Consider the following 21442-nt stretch of genomic DNA (forward strand, 5'->3'; position numbering starts at 1 on the left):
AGCTGTAGACCTAGAAAAGCCTGGCATAGTTCCAGTCTGAGTCTGAAGGCCTGAGAACCAGGAGCACTGGGCATAAGTCTCAGATCAGTGTCCCAGCTCAGTCAGGCAGAGAGAGTGAACTTTCCCCTCCTTCACTTTTTTGTTCTATTCAGGCCCTCAGTGGATTGAATGATGCTCATCCACATTGGGGAGAGCAATCTGCTTTACTGAATCTACCAATACAAATGCTAATCTCATCTGGAAACACTCTCACAGACACATCCAGAAATAATGTTTAACCAAATATCTGGGCACCCCATGACCCACTCAAGCTGACACATAAAATTAACTATCACATATAGTAATAGCTAACATCTATTCAGCACTTATTATGAGCCTGGCACTATCCCAATCACTTAACATGGAACATCTCATATAAATCTTAATCCTACACTATTAGTTACTATTATTAATCCATAGTTTACAGATGATAGAACTGAGGCAGAGAAATGTTAAGTAACTTGCTTAAGGTTACATAGGAAGTAGGAGCAAGCACTGGGACTCAAATCTTAGCAGTTTGGCTCCAGAACGCAACCTCTGAGCCACTATGCTGATCATATTAAGCTCATAACAGTGGTGTTATCCAGGAAGTGGCGGAAGGCAGGGAGCGAGACTTGGGGGTGGAGCTGGGTAGTGGTCAAATAAAGCTCTACAATACCTGTAATGTGCTATGTTTTTGTTTTTATTTTTTTTTTGTTTTTTTTTTTGTGGTTCGCGGGCCTCTCACTGTTGTGGCCTCTCCCATTGCAGAGCACAGGCTCTGGACGTGCAGGCTCAGAGGCCATGGCTCACAGGCCTAGCCGCTCCGCGGCATGTGGGATCTTCCCAGACCAGGGCACGAACCCGTGTCCCCTGCATCGGCAGGAGGACTCTCAACCACTGTGCCACCAGGGAAGCCCTGTTCTATGTTTTTAAAGGGCAAAGTAAACTCGTATATTATTTGTGATAATAAATTAATTTTTAAAAATTGCATATGAAATATATATATATATATATATATATATATATACATGAAATTATATAATTATTTTTCAGGATATAGTGATTAATGCTACAAGGAAGTAGACAGTGCTCCATAGCCTTTAATGGTGGGCTAGACCTAGTCTGATGGGGAGGGATGTTTGGGAAACTTTCCTGAGGAAGTGTCTTTGAGCTGAGCTGTGGATGATGCATGTGTATTAGTCAGCAAGGGTAAGGAGTTGGGCGTGGGAAGGTGGAAAGATTTCCTGGCATAAGAAACAGCATGAGCAAAGGCCCTGAGGGGGGCACCACAAATTCCCAGAACTAAGAAAAGGTAAGTGTGTTAGGCTTTAGATAAAGAGGGGACATGGCTTGAGATGAGGATGGGGAGCTGGACAGGGGTCTGACCTCATGGAGGCCTGTAGGCTGAGGAAAGGACTGGGAGTTTAATTCTCAGAATATTGTGTGCTGTTTGGTAAGATGAAAACTGGACACTCTGATTGGCACCATGGAAATCGCTGGAGTCACTTTCGCAGGGCTGTGTTATGATAGTGAGTAGAAATGCCAAGAAAGAGACTGAAAATATAGACAAATCTCAAAACATGTGGATCTGAAGCCCAAGACTGGGATAGGGAGGCCCCTGGAGGGTGAATGTGCCATTGAAGTCTGGGTTTAATTCCGGCTGCTGTTGTTATTTTTATGATGGGAAAGGCTTTTACACACAAAGACATATCCACAAGGACATTCATCATAGCATTGTTTATTACAACAACAACAAAGAGAAACTAAATATCCAGCAACAGAGCAAGTAATCAAATTACGGGATATCCAAGTGACGCAAAGCAATTCAGTGCTTAAAAAATTATATCGTAGAATATCTATTGTTGTGGGGAATGTCTACAACATATTAAGTTTAAGAAGCAAGTTATAACAATAATGAGTATATTACGATCTCATTTTGGTGTCAGGATGTCTCCCCCACCTCCTCCTTTCTCCCTGTCTTCATGCCTGGTGGTGGGAGGAGGAGGGGGGTCTTCTGACATAATGCAACATGCCGAAAATTAAGCCAAGGGAAGTGATCCACTTTATCAAAAGAGACGTTTATTTGTCTTGTGGATGCTCCACGTGGGTCCAGGATGGAGCTGGAATGTTGGGGGAGGGCAGAGGGATAAGAAGGAAGGCACTTCTGGTCCCAGCTTAGGCCAAAGTTATACCAAAGCTGAAAAAAATGTATTGCTCGTTCTCTGGATTTTGGAGGAATTTGTGATCGGTTATAGGAAATATCTGGGCGGGGGGCAAAGTTTTAAAGGAAGATGTGACCCCTCACTATCAGAAACAAGAGTCTTGAGTGTACTGCTTGCTTAAGAGAGCTGTACCTGCAAAGGCATCTCTGAGCTAGGGGGAGAGGTAATCTCATATAGGCTTTGGGGAAGCGTGGAGTTCAGCGATGGGTCAACTTTCAGAGTGTTTAGGAATGGTCGACCTTTGGCTCTAGAAGCACCGTCAGTGGAGTGAGGCCTCTGCTGACTGGTTATTCTCAGAAGGGTGGGCTATGACTGAAGGAGCGCGCGGTTCCAGGATCATGGTTACTGAAACAAGTGGTCACAGAAGAAGCCGGGTAGATAACTGGTGCTAAGAGTTGTTACTATAGCCACATAACAATCCATCTTTTCCTAAGAGGATGGGAAGAGAAGGAAAGAGAAGGGAAGAGATGGCAGGGCAGTCTACACATACATGAAGATGAAGGGTCTCAGTGAAACAGCCCAGGTGGAGTCTTTGTGCTAGAGCTAATCCTGATTGGCCAGGACTGGTTTCTAAAGAAGGATCCCAAAGGCACCCAGAGTTTTCTGGATTTGGACTCAGGACTCGGTTGTGAGAGAAGAGTGCTATCCCCTCCTTACCTCCGCAGGTCTGGTGAGAAGTTGTATTTCCAGTTGATCTGGGGCGAGGGAGGCATAGCTCCCGGGTGCCCCCCTACCCTCATGTTCCCCCCTACCCTCAGGTTCCGACTGGGCCCTCCCTCCTGAGTGATGACCTCCATGACCCCAAAGGGCTGGCCCGGGGTCCACGAGCCCATCAGAGCCTGCGAGGCCTCAGAGCCTGCGAGGCCTCAGCTTCTGCCTCGCTGTGTGGCAGCCGCGGCCAGCTGTCAGCCCCCCGGACCCTCCAGAGACTCTGGGGCTGGAATTCCTCGGGCAGATTTCTCACCCTCTCAGTACTTCCTTCCAGCTTGTCTGGCAAATGAAAAGACTTCACAGGCTTCCGAAGAAGACTGTGGCAGGGACAGCTTTGGAGGGATAAAGAGCTCAAGGAGGGGCGGATATCACCATCATTACAGTCTAAACCTCAGACCCCCGCTGGGGGCGTCAGGCGGTTACATGTCTGTAAACAACCGGGGCTGCTGGCCTGGCTGTGTGAGCACAGAGGCTCCCTGTTGCTCAGTGGCCCACACGGTGACTCATGGGGGGCCGGGCTGACTGCTGGGTGGTGGTGGGGGGTGGGGGGAGCCGGGGCCTTAGATGGGAGAGAAGAAGGGGAAGGCCTAGAGATGGGGGCTGGCGGCGGGGGACCCTCCTCTTCCGAGTCCAGTGAGGACAGGGGCTGATTCTCCAAAGTGCCTCTATGGAAGGTCAGTATGGCCGCAGGGCCCTCTGCCCGTCACCCAGGTAACGCCCTCTCCGTGGGAGGAATGCGCGTGGGAGGGTGCCCAGCTTCGTGGGGAAGCCCTCACCCTCCTCCCCGCCGGACTGTCCTGCCTGGTGGTTGCCATGGTAAAAAGCCACCTCAGGGGCTAGAAACACACTATCTTTTTGGCCTGGAGCCCCATGGCCTGTGAGGTAGGATCCACAGATGGCTAGCAGGGACCAGGCCCTCATCTGCCTCAGTCAGCCAGCGTCGAGGGAGGGAGAGCGCTCCAGGCTTCCCTCAGGAAAGCGAAGGGTCAGCCTTCTCTAGGAAAACAGCTGCTGGGCTCCGGTGCTGACAGAGCCGTCTTTCCACACCAAGGCTCTGTCCTGTCTCCGCCCTGTCTGGGAGCCTTGGTTTCCCACCAGCGTGTGCAGAGGGGCCCGTTCTGTGGACCCACCACGCAGAGGTCTGGCCTGCTTCTTAGGTTTGCAGCAGACACAGTTCTCCTCCCCTCCTCTCCTCTGCGCTCCATCCTGAGAAGAGATGATGCGGTGAGGGGTAGAGAGCACGGGTTTTGGATTCAGATCTGGATTCAATTCCATTCCTGTCACTTACGGGTCAATTGTGAAAATCTGACTCACTTAACTTCCATGGCTCTGGACGCACCTGGCCCTCAGCTTCTTCGTTTGCAAAATGAGGATATGGAAATGGATTATTTGCAAATTTTCTTTCAGCCTGGAATTCCAAGATCATGTCACCCTCCTGCCTAAAACACTTCCGTGCCTCCCGCTGCTTCTCAAAGTCCTGCCTCCCAAGGATGGCGCTCGGGGCCCAGCCCACCTTCTGGCCTTATCCATCACTCCTCTGCTGCACCTACCTCAAGCATCAGTGACACTGAACCACTGGAAAACCCCTGGCTTTCACACCTCTGGGTCTTTGTTAGCGGGTTGCCTCCACCTAGAACACCTTCCCCAGCCATCTCCCCGCACTCAGGCTTGCCTATTCCTCAATGTCACTGACTTTGCAAAGCTGGCCCTGATTTTCTCCATGGGTAAATCAGCTCAGCTCAGATTTCTTTAGTAGCACTCCATCTGCCTTTGCTGAAGCTACGTGGCCTTATTTCCTTCTGTTGTGATCACCTGTGCGTATCTGATTCCTTTGACGAGTTTTTCTAGGAGCAGGGACAATGTCTTAGCTGTCTCTGTGTAATCTTAGCTAATCCAGGTGTTTTACTGGGTTCAGTTTCTGCCTAAGAACATTAAGGCCTTCAACATTAGGGAAGTGTAGCAACATTCTCCAAACCCTTCCTTCGCTCCCCACGCTGTCTTAAATCATCAGAAGCTCCAAACAGAGCACCAAGCTCTTTCTCTAGCTCTGGCCCTGGCGTCTTTTATTTCTCTCTCAGAATCGTGCCTTCTCTCTCTTAGTTCTCAGGTAGACAACTTAGTCTTTCCAGCTAAGACCTCTCTCTTTGTCCTTATTTCTTCCAGAATGGGATTTTCTTTAGTAAGTGGAGACACCGGAAAGACTTTCATGTGCTAACATATTTTGCCCCTTCACACATGTATCTGCTACAAAATGCTTGGTCCTAGTAGATTCAAAAAATGTTCATGAATGAATGAATGATCAGGGTAACGAGCCCACATGCATAATTAAGACCAAACTCTACTTCTCTCCATCCCATGTGCTTCTTCCTAGACAAAGCCACCATAATTGGTTGTCTGGATTGGCTATAGCCTTCTAGGTGGTATTTGTACCTCTGGTCTTGTGCCCTTAGAGTCCATTCTCCACATGGAAGGCAGAATGATCTTTCAAAAAGGTACGTAATATCACTTCATTCCCCTGCCTGAAACCCTCCAATGGTTTCCCTCTACATTACAACAAAATTCAACCTTCTTACCCTGCAGAGCCCTTCATGATCTGCCTACCTCTAACATCACATCTCCTGGCCCTCCCTTCCTTACTCATCACGCTCTAGCCACACTGGGATTCCTTCTAGGCTTTTGCATCAGCTGTGTTTTCTGTTCAAAGGGCTCTTGTCCTGTTTTGGAGTGATCTTCACATGACCATAACTTCACCATAAATGTCACCTCCACAGACAGGCCTTCTGTGACCTCCTGGTTTAGAGAACCTTCCCCAGACACTATCTCATCACCTTTCCTTATTTTCCATTCAGCCCCTATTGCTGCATAGCAAACTGCCCCCAGACACTTTGTTTTTATTACATCTCATAATTCTACGGATTAGGAAATCAAACAGGGCACAGTGGGTACAGCTTATCTCTCTCTTCTCTATGGGGTCTGGGGCTTCAGCTGAGATGACTGTAATGCCTGGGAGCTGGAGCAACTGGAGGCTGGCTGATACCCCTGCCTACATATCTATACATACCTATACATATCTATATTGTTAGCTTGGGCTTCCTTCCAACATGGTGACCTCACAATAGTTGGACTGCTTACATGGTAGCCCAGGGTTCCAAGAGACCAAGGCTTCTGCCAGTGCTCTCTAAAGGACTTGGAACAATTATAAAGTCCCTTCTGCTATACTCTATTGATCAAAGCAGACCCAGGTCAACTCAGATTCAAAGGAAGGGCCATCTCTAATATGCCAGAACCGTATTCTGGCAATAAGACATTTTCTCATTAATTTCTCTGTTTATATGTATAAATTGCTTATTGAGCAAACCGTGGGAGTACAAACAAACGAGTTTCTTTCTCTCATCATTGCTTCTAGATTAACTATGTTGATTCTCCTTTTCCTGTTTCTTAATAGCATCTTGGGCAGATCTTCTAATGTTCCTGTCACTTTAATTTATTAAAGGTCCAGCCCCATCTAGGCTGGTCCATCCAATTTAAGACTAAGCCCTTTCTCTCCCCTGGGCAGGGCCTGGACTTGGCTCAAGGGAGCGGGGAGAGGCGTAGTCTGCCCCTGTCCTCCTCTCTACTCTCCTCGCCAAAGTCCCTTTCTCTTTTTTCTCAGGGTCGGGAAGGAGAAATTAGGGGAAAGTTTCTCTTAGCTGTGGCCATTTCTTCTCCAGCTATGAATGTGCCTCGTATGACAGGCATCCAGATGCCCACTCTCGTGTGGGTGCACTGCAAACTGCAGGGCTACCCCACGCACTGTTCCCTACTGTGTGCCCTTTCCAGATCTATACCTGACACCTCCACTCAGCTACTGTCCCAACCCTACGTCCACAGCCTCGAGCCTCTGGGGTCTCCTCATCTGCACGTATCCCTCTTGGGAGAACACGGGAAAGGAGGCTCATGGCCATTCACCTTCCCCCATGTCCCCCTGGAAACTCCTGCTGGAGGTGCTGAGGTGTCCCCTCTCCCCATCCTCTGTCACTCACTAGTCAGTTCTCCATTCCTCCAACTAGCCACCTAGCACATGGGCTAATCTGAATGACAAATCCACTCCAGGGAGACGAGGAGAAGGGGCCAGCAGCCCAGGTCTCTGGTGACCTCCCCTCCTTCTCTCTCCTTTCCCCCTCCCTGGTCCTCCGCTTATGGAGACTGAGGAAGGGGATGCTGGGTGATGTTAGAGCCTAGCAGGATTACTTCAGCCATCTCTTAATAAATCCTGTAGGCAGATGTGTCCAGCCCCAAATTGCTTCTTGTTTTAGAGTGTGGGATACTCAAGACCCCTTTTTCCTAAGTTATGGTCCAGTCTCCAATTTGAAAAAGAATAAAGTCCACCCAACATCCTTAACCCACGATTATGGTCTGTCTCTCCACTAAACACAAGATCCATGAGAGCAGGTCTTGGGAGTTTTATTTCCCACTGAATCCTTGGTGCCTAGGACAGTGTCAGGTACACAGATGGGGCTCCACAAATATATAAAGAGCAAAAGAAAAGGGCCTTCTAGGTCCTAAATGATTTGAAAGGACAGCCAGTGTAGTCAGGTGGACCAGTCAGCTCCTTTCCTACTGACTCCTGCTGTGAGGCTCTGGCCACGGATGCAGATTTTTGCTTCTGGCCTCTGGATGCTCCCCTGGTCTCTGTCTAGTTCTCTACAGAGGTGGCTGGTCTGGGTGGGGAGGCAGACCTCCATGCGGGTGACTTGTGAATCTGAGAGCCTTGGAGATGCTGCAAGGGCTGCGGTAGGGTCCCTGGGGCCACATCAGAGCCTAAGGGGGAGGGGTGCTCTTCTCAGTTCTCAGTCCCTCCGAGGCAACGGCTCGGAATGTGTAGAGCCCAAGAGTGGAGAAGCTGGAGAGAAAGTGCGTTTCTTCTGCAAAGTGTGTCCCCCGGGGCTGGCCCACCCCTACTCTGTGATCACCAGCCAGAAGCACATTCTGACCAGACTGTCCTCCAGAGGGGCCCGGGCCTCGGTGAACAGACCACCAAGGGCCTCAGCAGGGCCTCCCCACTCCACCTACCTCACTGGACCGTCCATGGCTTCCTTCCAAAGCCTGGGGTGGGCCCCTGCCCCCGGGCCTTGTGGCTTTGTCTGAGCAGCCTGCAATTAGAGAGAACAGGGAGCTCCCCTTCCCAAAACACAACAGGAAAACAAACACATCTTGTGGGTCAAAGGCAGAAGGGACTCAGAGAGTAAGTGTATGGGACTGAAAAAAGAAAAAAAAGCATTTTTTTCTCATTTCATGCCGAGGTGTTCGGGAGGAAGACAGGAAGACAGGAGGTCAAAGGAGGAAGAGATCAGGCAGCACCTGCCCATCCCTGCATTCAGCAGCCAGAGTGGGTTGGAGGTGGTGCAGTTCAGTCCCCCGGGGCCACGATCTGTGGCACCTGGGAGCCCCCATTCACTCAGGGTCCAGAGGGTCGGGCACTGGGCTGGGTATAGGGTGGCCATGGGGGAAGAGGAAGGGGACTGTGCTCTTGAATTTGAGGGTGATCGGGGTGGCTGGGGTCAGGGCCTCCCAAGTTTGGGGCCAAGCCTCCATCCTGGGAACCCCTCATTATGGGAGGAGTGGGCCTCAGGGTTGTGCCTAAAGCACCTGGGAAAAGATGCCCCAGGGAGCTGCAGCAGCAGGCTGGAGCTACCCCCGGGCAGCCTTGGAGCCCACGGTCCCTTTTACTTCTGTCTTGCTTCCATTTCCTGCTATTGCCCGCTGCTCTGGCAGACACAATCCCCTGGAAAGCTGTTTCCAGACTAAAGTACTTTATTCAAGAGAATCTGGCTTGGCGGTCAAACAGCCACGCGGGGGCAGCTTGCTCCACGTCCAGCCTGGGGCCACTCTTTGCCTGTGTCCCTGGGAGGGGCAGGATGGTGACGCCTTAGCGGTAAAGAACAATGTCCCAGCACAAGCAGTGGCAAGATGTGAGGCCAGACCTAGGGGACAAGGAGTGGCCAAGGCCCCCAGGCAACCACTGTTCTCCAGAGCTGAACGTTCTGATCTCCAGGGGTAGAGCTGCTGCCAGGAAGTGGGTGCAGAGCTGCTGCCGGCTCACCCTGCCATCAGGGCCCGTGGGAGCAGGCTTCTCCACTCCCACCCCGGCCAGGAGCTCCCCCAGCAAGGGCTGCTGGTCCATGCAGAGCCCAAGGCCGGGGGGCAGGCGGTGGGTCTCCAGTCCTTCCCTCTCCAGCCCCCTGGTGACCCCCGGAGCCTCTGGGGCCTGGCCTGCCCCTCACAAAGCCACACGTCTTGCTTCTTCCCAAGCTGAAGCCACATGGGTCTGTCTTCTGTCTTTCTCTCACGTTCTGTTTAAGGCACTGAATTCCTGAGGGTCCTGTCCCTCCCTGACCCTCCTCTTGGAGGGAGTGAGTCATTCAGCAGGGATACAATTGGCTAATAAATAGAGGGCAGGTGCCAGCAGGGAGGTAACTGAGAGTGTGACGGTAATAAATACACGAGCTGGGTGTGGGGTCTCTCTCCTCCGAGGGGCTGGTTACCTCCGGGGAACAGTATCGCCGCACCTGCCAGAGACCAAACACAGAAAGGGGGTATCAGCCCAGTGTGGAGGGTGGGGTCCCTCCTATGGGAGGGGGGACAAACCCAGAGGGGAAGCTTGGACAGGGAGCACGGGAAGCCTGGATCTCTGCTTGCACGAGGCCAAGAAGCAGCTAGGAGCTACCCTTCACCAAGCACGCACCCAGGTGCCCAGCCCCGCACTAAGCACTCTCTCATTTACCCTTAACAATATCCCATGAGTAAGGCACTATCATCTTTTTGCAGATGAGGAAACTGAGGCTCAGAGAGGTCAAGAAACTTGCCCAAGGTCACACAGCTAGTCAGAGACGAAGTCTACTTTGAACGCAATTTGGCTCCATGCACCAATGCCTTTGCTTACTCTGGGACAGCAGTCTTCAAACGAGGATATGGGAACCCCTAGGTGTACATGAAGATTGTCCAAGGTGTATGTACTGATGGTTTTAAAGGAATTCGTTTTCAGCCTTCCCATGTACTCTGCCTGAAAACTGTCTGCGTGAGAGGTCCACTTCCCCCATCTTCCCCACCTGAGGTCTGCTTCCCACCGTCTTGTTCCCAGTTGCCCTTCTCCCTTGGGAAGGAAGGAAGCATCTTGTCCATTCTAAATCCTGTTACAGTACTTTTCCCCAAGGTAAAAAGGATTCGAGGGGACACTGAATAAAATAACCATCTGAGACATTGTTGTAGGCATTGAGAAAGGAAATATGGTGACTGACTGGGTAACCAAGCGTTTTGCAAGCGGGGTGGTTTCCAAGTCTGCTTTCAACAAAATTGAAGAACAGCTTAACCGGATTGTCAGTTAATCTGTCATGAGAAGTAATTTTTGTAGCAGATCACCTTGGGGTTTTTGGCAAACAACTTGGAAGGAGATCAGGTGATCGAGTGACATCCAGCCCCATTTACCTGTTTATGTGAACATCGTTTTTCAGTCTTTTCATCTATAAAAAACGATGCACAGGAATGGAATTACTATTGAATCCTGCCTCAGTCTGGCAGGAGGTAACATTCGTTACTGAGTTCATTAACTAATTGAAAAGAAGTAGCTGCCTCCATCTCATTGAGTTGCATTCCCAATAAGACTGATTGTACTTCTGCATTTAGCATCTAGTAAAATATGATGTATTTGTGCTGTTTTGATCAGTTGCTACTACTAATAATTATTGTGATAATTCATTCCAAGAGAAAATTTAATTTCGAGTTTTCTGCTCACAGGAAATTTAAAATAATTCAAACCATTGTTGTGGCAGATAAATATGACAAGGTGATACATAAAAGATGTTTGAATATTTAAAAAAATACTACATTAGGCTGAAATTCTGTGGGGAAAGTAAAATGGAAAGACAAGTTCAAGGAAAAAAGAAGTAATGGAAATATTCAACTATTAAAGGAGAGTGTTCATATATTTTTTTTGTTGCTGTTGTTCATTTTTTTTGAGTGGATGATGGTATTAAATTAGGATGGCTTATTCCAAGGGATACATTTGGAGAGTGATATAATGGCTTTATATTAAAATATTAATATTCACGATAGGCCAGAAGTTGCATCCTTTGCAACTATTTACAATTTTGATGGAAAAGTTCAATGTCAACTTAAAAGTGAACAAGGGAGCGCATGAGTTTTCGAATTTCTTTCAATAGATTCCCGAATGAAACGTTTGAAGACTGCTGCCCTAGCAGATAGAGGACAGGACGCTTTCCATCTGGGGCTGCCCAGCTGGGGAGCCCTGCACTGACTACACTGCCAGCTCCTCCCCCAGTCGCTGCTTGGGCCCAGGGGAGAAATCAGGGGCATGTGCCTGCAGAGGACCCACCCAGAATCCTCCCCAGCATCCCTATCTTCACAGAGTGGGATGGAAGTCTCTGCTCGTGCAGGGGTGGGCTCATGGGGTAGGACTTGGTCAGCCCCAGTCCCATGGCATGAAATGATTTCCTGAGTCCATTGGTGGAAGGAGACAGGCCCTGAAGGAGAACCGTGGTGTGACTGATTACTGTGCATGTGAAATACTTTATTTTTACTCTTTACTCTCACAGATTTGGGTTTTCCCTTCTCTAATCCTGCTCTCCCAACACTCAGGCTTGGACTCCAGCCTAGTCCTCCGGATGTGAAGCCACATGGGCAGGTAACATGGAGAGGGAAAGGGAAGCGAGTGGACCCCAAGGCTCCCTGGGAGGGTGGAAGAAATATTGGTCTGGGAGCCGGTGAGGGGCTACACCTTCCTCAGGGCCACCAGGAGGTAGCCCTGGCTGAGTTTTTGGACGTTTTAGCACTAGAATGTAAGCCCTGTAAGAGCAGGAATCTTGTTGGTTTGCCCGCTGGCGTACCTGGCACACAGTAAGTGCTTAGTAAATGTAGACCGACTGAATGCTTGGTGGACCCCCTGACCCCTCATTCTACACACAGAGAAAAACTTGGCTCAGAGAGGTGACGTGACCTGCTCAAGGCCACACAGAAACTTAGAGCTAAGCCGGGACAAGAAGCAAGGCTTCCTGGTTCTTGTCCTGGTTCACCTGAGGCTTCCTAGGCCCTAGAATCTCTAGGTTGTAGCCCCCGACCACTGGCTTTGTCCCTCCCAGACCACTGACCCTGCTGGCAGGGTTGGGCTCCCCTCTGGCCCAGCCTCCTTGCCATCCCTGGGCCCCCCGCGCACTCACAGGTGGCAGTCTGTGTGTCTCTGCTTCTCTCTCTTCCTCTTCCCCCTGCCCTTGGGTCTCCTCCTGTAATAAGCCAAAAGCGTCAGGACAGAGTGGCTGGGGGCCCCCATGCTAGGACAGGGGCTGGCAGGCCTGAGAACAGCCCGGTGCCCCAGCCAGGCTGCTTACCTTTCTGGCTTCATCTTCTCCCGCAGAGGCCTGGGAAAACAGAGAGGAGCAGGGGAGAATCAGGAAAGGAGTAAGCGGGGGCTCCCTGCCCCCCTAAGCCCCCTCGGACATCACTGGCGCTGGTCCTGTAGTTGGCACTGAAGCCACTAGGGGGTAGCATGGAGCTAGTTAGGGAGAGATGCCCAGAGGCCTGGGGGCTTCCGCTCCCACGCTAGCCTCTGGTGACCCCACCAAGAGAGGTGTGAATGCCCTCTTGGGGGTCCTCTCCACACGCTCTGCTCTCCTCTGCCTCTTGGCATCAAATCTGGGGAATGAGTCTGCTCTCTGCTGCCTTTCTCTGTTCACTTCCTTCCCTCGCACCGGCCCTTCCTTCCAGGGTGCCCTCTGGGAGTTTCCTCGCTGACAGTGAATGAGGGGCAAGGCCACCTGTCAGGTGGACGTCGCGCCACCCCCCACCCTGAGGATGCGTGACGGTGCAGGCAACAGCAGGGGGCCGGGGTGAAGGGTGGGGTGAGGGGAGCTGAGTGAAAGCCCCCCAGTCACCAGGCTTGTCCTGGCTCTGCCTCCGGGGGCTGTGGCTGTTGACCCACAAGGGAGAAGAAAGGTGGCCCTGTTGCCCAGCCCTCTGGAAGGGGACAGGGCCTCAGTCTCCCCTGGGAGCCAGAGTGAGGTCAGGGAAGGCTCCCTAGGCTGGCCATCTGCCTTGGGAGCCAGGGCAGGGTACCGGCGCCTCCTGGGACTGCCTGGTCGTGTCTCTGCTGCCTGGGACCAGTCAGAGACACTCTTGGACCCTCAGTCTTCTCATCCGTCTGCCCCAACAGAGAGGCTGTGAGGGCAAAGGTGATGTGGAAGGTGAAAGGTCACTGTCAAGCACTGTGCCCGGGAGGGTTTGTTACTGAACTGTTGTTATATGGCCAAGCCCTGCCAAGGGGGGACAGGAGGAAACAGACTGGGGCAGGGCCTCTAACAGTGGTACAGGTCCAAGAGGGGTGGCCGGAGCCCAGGACACCAAGCAGGACCAAGCCCAGGGCAGTACTGGGGCTCCTGGAGAGTGTGGTAACGGCCACGAGAGGTAGCAAGAAAAAGGGCAAGCTTAGGGCTTAGACAGGCTGGGGTCCACTCACTAGCTGTGGCTAATCATGTAACCATAGCAAGCCTCAGTTTCTTCATCCGTAAAATGGGATGACAATGGTACCTATCTCCTAGGGTTGTTAGGTGAGCTGGGACTTGGTCTGTCTTGCTCACCACTGTATCCCAAATATCTGGGACAGTGCCTAGCATACAGTTGGTGCTCAATGGATGTTTATTGAATAAATGAGAAAACACAGTCAGGTGCCTAATGCTTGGCCAGGCACAGAGGAGATGCACCATAAATGGTGGTCCTCCCCCTCTTCCTGCCCCAGGATAGGGCTCGGGACCTCTTGTCTGGTGCCTCCATCCATGGCCCAGGGGTACCAGGAGAGCACCTGAGCCCATTTCTCTCTTCCCTGAGCCTGGTTGGCAGTGCCAGGCCTGCTGCTCCTGGTAACTAATGCTCAGAGTACCCTGGGCACCAGCAGCAAGATGTGCTGGTGACAGGCTCTCCCAGGTGGGGGAGCGACTTTAAAGAAAGCTCCTTCCCTCTGCCCTTTCCCTCCCACCAGGGCTTGTCCGTCTCTGCGCGCCTCAGCCAGCTGACCCCTCCCGTGGGCACCAGCCTGGCCTAGAACTAAGTCCAGTCACTTCTTCCAGGGCCGTGGCAGCTGACTCCCAGCTTGAGGAGGGAGATGGCGTGCCCTGAGCCTGGCAAGTTTGGGAGGGACTCTGGCTCCCTCCATCCCTGTGGTTTCTCAGCAGCTGTGGTCCAGCTGCTGGGGCCAGCTCCCTGGGCAAAACCGGCTGATGGGGAGACACAAGCAGCTGCCACTGGTCGCCGATTTCCCTGGTCTCCCTCAACTAGGAAGCAGGGACGGGCAGCCCCTGGCTGAAGCTGCCAGGCTCGTGGGGGCTGTCCCTGTCACACCCGAGGACCCACCTGCACTCGCAGCGCACATGCTGAGAGAACGTCAGCTCCACGTAGGAGGGCCGGTCCCCAGAGCGGATCTTCAGGAGCTGAGGGGAGAGGAAGGTTGGGTGACTGGATCGGGGGTGGCCTGGAGTTTCCAATACTCCCTCCAGCCTCCCCTTGCATGAGGACCAGGCTCCCTATTTCCCACCAGCCTTTGGACTACACACCCTCATTTCACTTTGAGTGTGGGGCAAATAGCCCTCCCGCCTGCATGTGGAACTGAGGGAGGGCCCTGTCCCTCCCGTCCCAGGGCCACCAGCTTAGCAATAGTGTAGGAAGGGGGGCCCTCCTCTGGAGGCAGCAAGACCTATGTTCAAAGCTTGGCTCTTCCACTTGCTGAGCAAGTGAAATAACATCTCTGAACCTCAGGTTCCTCATCTGTGAAATGGGAATATCACTTGGCTCCAAGGATTGGATGTTGAGGTAACATTTCTGAAGCACCTAGCATAGTGCTTGGCATTATTCAACTAGTGCTCAAAAAACCATGTGGGTGTGAGTGTGTAAGAAAGCTCGGGGCACGAAATGCCAAATGTCCCTGGTATAAACAGGGACATCTTGAATCCGAACAGATTTCTTTTCCAACCTCAACCAGATATCCTAGGTCCTGGGGCAGGGCTAAGCCAGAGGCTGAGAAAGCTGGTAAGGGAGGACGTGAGGGGGCTCAAAGCTGGGGCAGGGGTTCAGGAAGGAGGGGCCTGGGCATAAGTCCCAGTCCTGTGACCCTGGCCTGCCCTCCTTCCCTCCCCAGGCCCCCTCGGGGGCAGGTTCTGTGGCCCTCTGAGCAGCACGTGGACAGAGGGGCGGGTCCGGACACGAGGAGGAGAGCCTCCCTACCTGCATGGTGACATTGACCGTCTCCACTGGCACACAGTGCAGGTTCTCATCGCCACAGCAGCCCGTGCAGCGCAGCAGGGAGACGCAGGACGGGCTGAACATGTGCTCCACCTCGCTGGGGTACTCAGACACGATGTCCACCAGCCTCTCCAGGGCCCGGCAGTAGCTACGGCCCCACACTTCCTGGAAGGGCACCACTGCGAGGAGGCACAGACAGCTGCGTCAGGCCAGGAGGGGCCTCCTCCTTGAAGTCCAGGCCCTGCAGGTCCTCCCAGGTTCAGCCCACGCCCCCTCCTCCAGGAAGCCCCCAGCCTATGTGAGCTCCCCCGGCTCTGAACTCCTGATGTGATCCCTCTGGGATGACAGCTGGAACTCCAACTCGTCTGCCGGATGGAAACCCCAGTGGAACGGAATTTCTCAGTGTCTTGAGCTCTCAGCTCTATTCTCAGCTCAGGGACCCACATCTGCCTCGGTGCCTTGAAGCTTTGAGGAGTGTGCTCTGGCAGCTCCCCAGGCCCTCTGGATCTTTCTTAGCCCTGACCTGGTGATTCCTCAGTCTTGGGGAATTGGCAGAAAACAGTCAGTTCTGCAAGACTGGCTTGCAGAGTCCCACAGGGAGGGTTAGCCTTCCCCTTAGTCCTTGTTTCCTGCCCCACTCTGGGCCAGCTCCTCTGCCTGGTGGCCAAGACTGCAGCCGGCAACATGCTCCATTCCCGTGCTCCATTTCGGTCAGGCCACCCTCGTGAGAGCTCGGGGCCGCATCACCCTAATTCCCACTTGAGGTCCATGCTCCTTGCCCCCTTCTCGTTTCTAACCAAATAAAGCCCACTACCCACTTCCCCAGGCCCGCCTCCCTTCCTCCTCTCCGAAGCCTTCTCCTACTTGTCCAGCATGAACAGATGTTCCTTTTTTGAGCATAACTCAGCCCCAAGGGCTTGCCTTATCTCCGTCACTGGTGGCTCTTATCTTTTTTACAAGCAAGTTGAGGCTCCTTGAAGACACGGACCCAAGCACCCAGTAAACACAGGCTAAGTAATTACTGATTGATTAGATGATAGTTCGCTGAAGATTATCAGGAACATCCCTGACCCCCACGATGTCCTGGTGGTCTTGACCAGGATCTTCTGGGGGCTGATCTGGAGTCTCTCAAAAGACGTTGCTCCTTCAGGGGAGGGTCTGGGGCCTGGTCCCAAACAGAGGCTCACAGGAAGTGAGTAGCCAGAGCCAGGAGACCTGGCTTCTAGTCCTGGCCCTACACTGGCTGTGTGACCTTGGGGAGGTCACTTCACCTTTCTGGGTATATCAGTTTCCTCAGCTGAGGAAAAAGAAGAAGGTTGGGAATAGATGGTTGCTAAGGGCTCTCCCAGATCTGACAGGCAGTCTGTGATTCTGTGCACACAACCCAGCCCAGCTGTGAGACCGTAAGCAGAGACACATCTCCAGTCCTGGGTCATCCTGCCCTGTACCTGATGGTCGTCCTCAGCTGGTGGGGGAGGACAGGGAAGCTGGGCCTCCTGGGGACGCTGCAGCCTCTGCCCTAGAGCAATGGCCTCTCTTAGCAGCCCCTCACTACCTTCCATGTCCCTTCCTAGGAGGCAGAAGGGGCTGAAGTCCATTCTACTGAGCCTACGAGGACGTGAGTCTCAGGGTAATCTCAGAGGAAAAATAAACTTCAGCCCTAGCAGAGGCCCTCGGGAAAGGCTGCAAGCTGGTGGAAAATACCCAAGAGGCAGTGTGTCCACGTGGAGCTGGCTGAAGCGGCCACAGAGCAATAAACTGTGCTTATCTGGGCGTCTGCTGCTCCATTCTGCCCTGTCTGCTTAGGGGGCACTAAGGCTGGGCCCAGGGATGGGAGGGAGACCAGAGACCTCCCTGATCCTGCCTCTCCAGGCCACTGGGTCACTCTCCCTGGACCCAAGTGGGAAACAAGGCCCTCTCCTCCAGGCAGCCCAAAGCCCCAGGGAAGCCAGCCTTTGCAGGGAGAGGTCAGAGGAGCACCTCCTTATTGTAACTCTGTGAGTGCGTGTTTAGTCTAAAATCTTCATAAGCACTACACAACTCTGAACATTTAATCTCTGCCTTGGAAAATATAAATAACAGCAGAGGGATAGCCAGCTGCCAAAGTGCCACAGAAGGTTCAGGGTCCTGCCCCGGGACCAGCCATCAGGGAGGGGGAAAGCAGCGGAGAAGGGGCACCCCGTCCCCCTACCATCCCGCAAGCAAACTCCACCCAGCTGGGCCATGGGGCCACCGCCAGGTTAAGCAGAGCCGCAGGGCCTAGGAGGCAGAAGGGATTTCCTTTCCCCTCACCCAGCACGCAGACTGCGGCAACAGGACCCAGGCTCCAGGGCCCTGAAGCCCACCGCTTTCTGGGCCTCATGGCCGGACGGTGTTGGGAGAGGGCTGAGAAGGAGGTGGGCTGGGCCTGGTTTACCTGGCAGCCACCAGGAAAGGGGGCAGCTCATTCCTGGGGCTGCTGTCTGGGTGTGTGGGAGAAACAGAGGGGGCTGGGCGAGGGGCTGGCTGAGGGAGGGCTGTGACCGCTCCCAGCTGTGGGCTGAGCCCCTCGGCAAAGAGCTCTGCTCAGCTGCTCCTGAGGGCACTTCCTCTGGCCCCAGACCTGCTCAGAGGCCGGGGTGGGGGGAGAGGAACGGAGGCTGTGGCCGAGGCAGGCGCCTGGCTGCTCCCGGGGCCAAAAAGTGGGCTCTCGGCTCTCTTGCCAGCCCTTGGGCAAGCCTCCCGTCTGGCTCCAGCTGCCTACCACCCAGGACAGGGGAGACCCCAGATGGGAAGTGTTTCATCCTGAGAGCAAGCTCCTGGGGGGGGGCCACTGGGAGGGTGGGGGGACCGGGCTGGGCAGAGCCACTGGCCACCAGCCCGAGCCCAGCAGGTATCCTCTTGGTGGTCACCGGCGGGGCACACACCCAGCCTGCGGCAGGGGACACCCTACTCAATGCCTGCTCAGCTGTGAGCCGTGGGGAGGCTCGGTGCCACGTGCTCCAGCTCTGCCACATGTACTGAAGAGTGTCCAAGGCTTTAGGTGACCCCAAGGGTCTCTGTGAGCCTCAGAGCCTTCATCTATAAAACGTGGAGAATACGTGTGCCTTCCTAGTTCACAGCTTGTGGTCAGCACAGAGTTATAGTAAATGCCTGATAATATTACCATGAATAGTAATAGTAAAAAATCAACGTCTGTGGCTGCAAAGCACAGACCACTCTGTCTCTTGTCTGGTGTTAGGAGGGGATGGCATTTTCAGGATTTTGATAACTGGGGTCCAAAGCTCTTTCCCTGGTCATGATATGGGCTCCCTAATTGATCAGGATGACAGGTGAGCTGTCCTAATGGATGGACACTTCCCGGGTCCCTCCTCACCCGGGTCCCTGGGAGATATATACTCCTGTGTCTCCTCCATGGAGTCAGAGAATCCTACAATCTGAGAAAAAGAACCTTAGATATCATGTAGTTTAATGCTCCCATTTTATAGATGATGAAACTGAGGCTCAGACTTCTTTGATAGCTGCTATCTGAAATATACTAAAAGCATCAAAAAGGCCATGGGGTGGAGGTAGGTGATGGGTCTCTCTCCAAACCCCAGAGAGCATAGTATTGTGCCAATCCCAGAGGGCAAGCAGGGTGAGGGAGAGGATATCAATGAAATCAACGTCTGCTACTACCCCCACCTTCTCAGTGCCCAAGGGGCCTGGGACTCAGCCGTCAGAGCATGGCCAGGCCCAGGAGAGGCTGGCTACCAGGCAGTAGAGGGAGGGTGTTCCCAGCTCACAGAGGTCACCACGCGTGTGCGTGCGCATGTCCCTACATGCTCCCTTTCTTCCGTGGGAAGTGGTGTGTGGCCTGGCTGCACGTCTCGGAGAGGCAGGGAGGGAGGAGCAAGGCAGGGGGCCTGGCATGGGCCTCCTGCCTTCTGCACGTATGTCTCTTTGGCAAATTGTCTCACCCTTTGAAGATTCCCTCTTGATGCAACCCTGGGTGGGGAGTGGAGGGGCCAGGGAAGGCACAACTCATTCTGTCTGTTTGTAATCAATGGAAAGGCCTCGTCAGGTCCTTGAAGCTCCTCCAGGGCTGGCTGCTGGAAGGTCCTCTTGTCCCTCCCTGGTCCTCTTGACTGCTGGGCCACTGCACCCAGCTCATAGACCCCCAGCCTGGCCCTTGGCACTCATTGTCTGCACTGCCCTCCAAGACCCCATCTGCCCTCTTACATCATGCTGGGAAGGGGCTCTGATGAACCCCAACCTGACGAATCCTGGGTAAACGGGCCCCAGCCCTGCTCTCTGTGTGCCGGGTGACCCTGGCCCAGGAAGACACCTCTCTAGGCCTCTGGGTCACAATGGGGGGATCTCTCAGGCCTTGCCAACTCTGTCGGCCAGGGCGTCAGCCAGCTTGCAGACTCTCCCCAGCTCAGTATCAGCCTGCACCCACCCTTCATGCCAACCCTTCCCATCCTCTGCAGAGGCCCAGGAGGTGAGGACTTGGCGAGCCGTGCACCCGCCCCTCCAGCCCCGCCCCCACCCCCTGGGCCCAGGCAGCTTACCTTCCACCTCTGATGAGCTGTTCGCAGCAGACAAGCCCCACTGCTGTGGACAGAAAGGTGCAGAGATGAGGGGGACCACCTTGGGCCTCTGCGCTCTGGGGCCTAATGTGTCGGTAAGATCATAGAGGCCCCTCTGACTCTGAGCTCCTTCCCACCCGCTGCACACACTCTGCCCTGTCTCACAGCTGGCTCCTTCCAGGTGCAACGAAAAACTCAAGGGACCCTGGGTGGGTCTGGGTCCCACCCCCTCTCTGGCCTCAGTTTCCTCATTTGGAAAGGGTGGGAGGCTGGAAGCTTTTGGAGACCCTTTGCCTGCTCTGTCCCAAAGATCTGGCCATCCTTTGGGGTCTCCCTTCTACCCAGCCCCCAGGCAGCCCTGCTGGCCCTGTGCAGCTCGCCTTGGCTGGGTGCCAGAGCCCAAGGGGAGGCGATCAGCTGGTGAGAGCCGAGGCGCTGGAGCGGGTGGCGCCAGGAGCCGGTGCTGCCGGTAAAGTGACACCTCTGACCAGCCCTGCAGCAGGCAAGCCGGCGGCGGGTGGTATGGCCCTTCCGCCCCGTGGAACTGCCCAGCCCACCCACTTCTGGGCTGGGGCCCGGGACTCCCAGGGCAGTGGGACAGCGCAGTGGGAAGGGAGCTCATTGGCTTTGTCAGGATTTCGCTGCCCAAGCTGGCTCACAGCCAGACTCACCCAGCTCCTGGGAAAAGGGCCCTGCTCACTTCCCCAGGCCCTGCACTCAGGACCTCCAGCTGCCCATCCGGGAGAGAGGGCACAGTGGGACCCTTGTCTTGCCCCCAGCCCACCCAGGAGCCCTGGGCTCAGCCTGGAGCCTTGGTGGGGGGCAGGGCCCAGCCTCCCCACCAAGAGTCTTTTCAGCCGGCTTTCCCTCCACCAGGCCAGGTCAGAGGTCCTGGGGGCGCCTGCCTGGTCACAGGGCCTCGACCCTGACCACAAGGCCAGGGACCCGCCTGGGATTAGTGGAGAGATGCTTTTAGCAAAGCCACCAGGGCTCCAGGGGCCAGACAGGAAACCTCCCTCCCTTCCCTGTGGCTTCCCTGCCCCCGCCAAGACAGACCCCGGAGCTGAGGTCTGGGACAGCCCAGCCTGCGGACTCCTCCCAGACGACGTGGTCCAGCCTGGCTCCTGGGAAGTGTGTGGACATCCTTGGAGGTGCTGCTCCCGGGAGTGGGTCTGTGATTTCAGAGCCCCCTGTTCCCAGTGCTGGGGGTGGGAAGATCAGGGAAGCCAGGCTGCGGGGTGGGGGTCTTACCTGGGGGGGCACAGCAGGCAGCGCCAGCCCAGCCAGGAGCTGCAGGAAGCAAGTGAACAGCCTCATGGCAGGCATCTTCTCAGACGTACCAAGCCAGGGGGCTCCAAGGGAAAACCACCATGCTCGTACCCCGGGGGAGCCCCTGGCACAGGAGGACAGGAGCTGAATGGGGGGCTAGGTGCCCCCCTCACTGTTGCCCCGAGGTCCCTGTCGGTGGCCCGAGCATCCTCTGGAAGCCCTGGGGATTCTGGAGCCCGCAGGTAAGGCTGCGGCTGGGGCACCTGGTGCGGAGGGCCCGGCAGGGCCGGGTGGTGTGGGGCAGGCGGGTCCCTGAGGAGGGTCCGTCAGGCGCCCAGTGCGACCCCAGGTCCTCTCGTGGCTGGCCAGTGAAGATGCAGTTTCTTCCTC

General features: G+C 54.3%; 1 protein-coding gene across 3 annotated transcripts; it reads right to left on the reverse strand.

Annotated features, from left to right (window-relative positions):
• Nucleotides 1-8751: 8751 nt before the first annotated feature.
• Nucleotides 8752-21154, reverse strand: PGF (placental growth factor; the record flags this gene model as incomplete). Of its 3 annotated transcripts, none has more annotated exons than XM_079699993.1 (7): nt 8752-9502; nt 12167-12229; nt 12335-12364; nt 14349-14425; nt 15216-15412; nt 19766-19808; nt 21035-21154. In XM_079699993.1, the coding sequence occupies 7 exons, from the start codon at nt 21107-21109 to the stop codon at nt 9475-9477; spliced, it is 513 nt and encodes a 170-aa protein (XP_079556119.1). In that variant the 3' UTR covers nt 8752-9474. The 3 variants fall into 3 exon arrangements, with proteins under 3 accessions (XP_079556119.1, XP_079556120.1, XP_079556121.1); XM_079699994.1 differs by having other exon boundaries at nt 19766-19805; nt 21035-21109; XM_079699995.1 differs by lacking the exon at nt 12167-12229.
• Nucleotides 21155-21442: the final 288 nt, after the last annotated feature.

This window comes from Hyperoodon ampullatus (assembly GCF_949752795.1).
Source record: "Hyperoodon ampullatus genome assembly, chromosome: 3".
In the NCBI taxonomy this organism is placed as follows: domain Eukaryota; kingdom Metazoa; phylum Chordata; class Mammalia; order Artiodactyla; family Ziphiidae; genus Hyperoodon; species Hyperoodon ampullatus.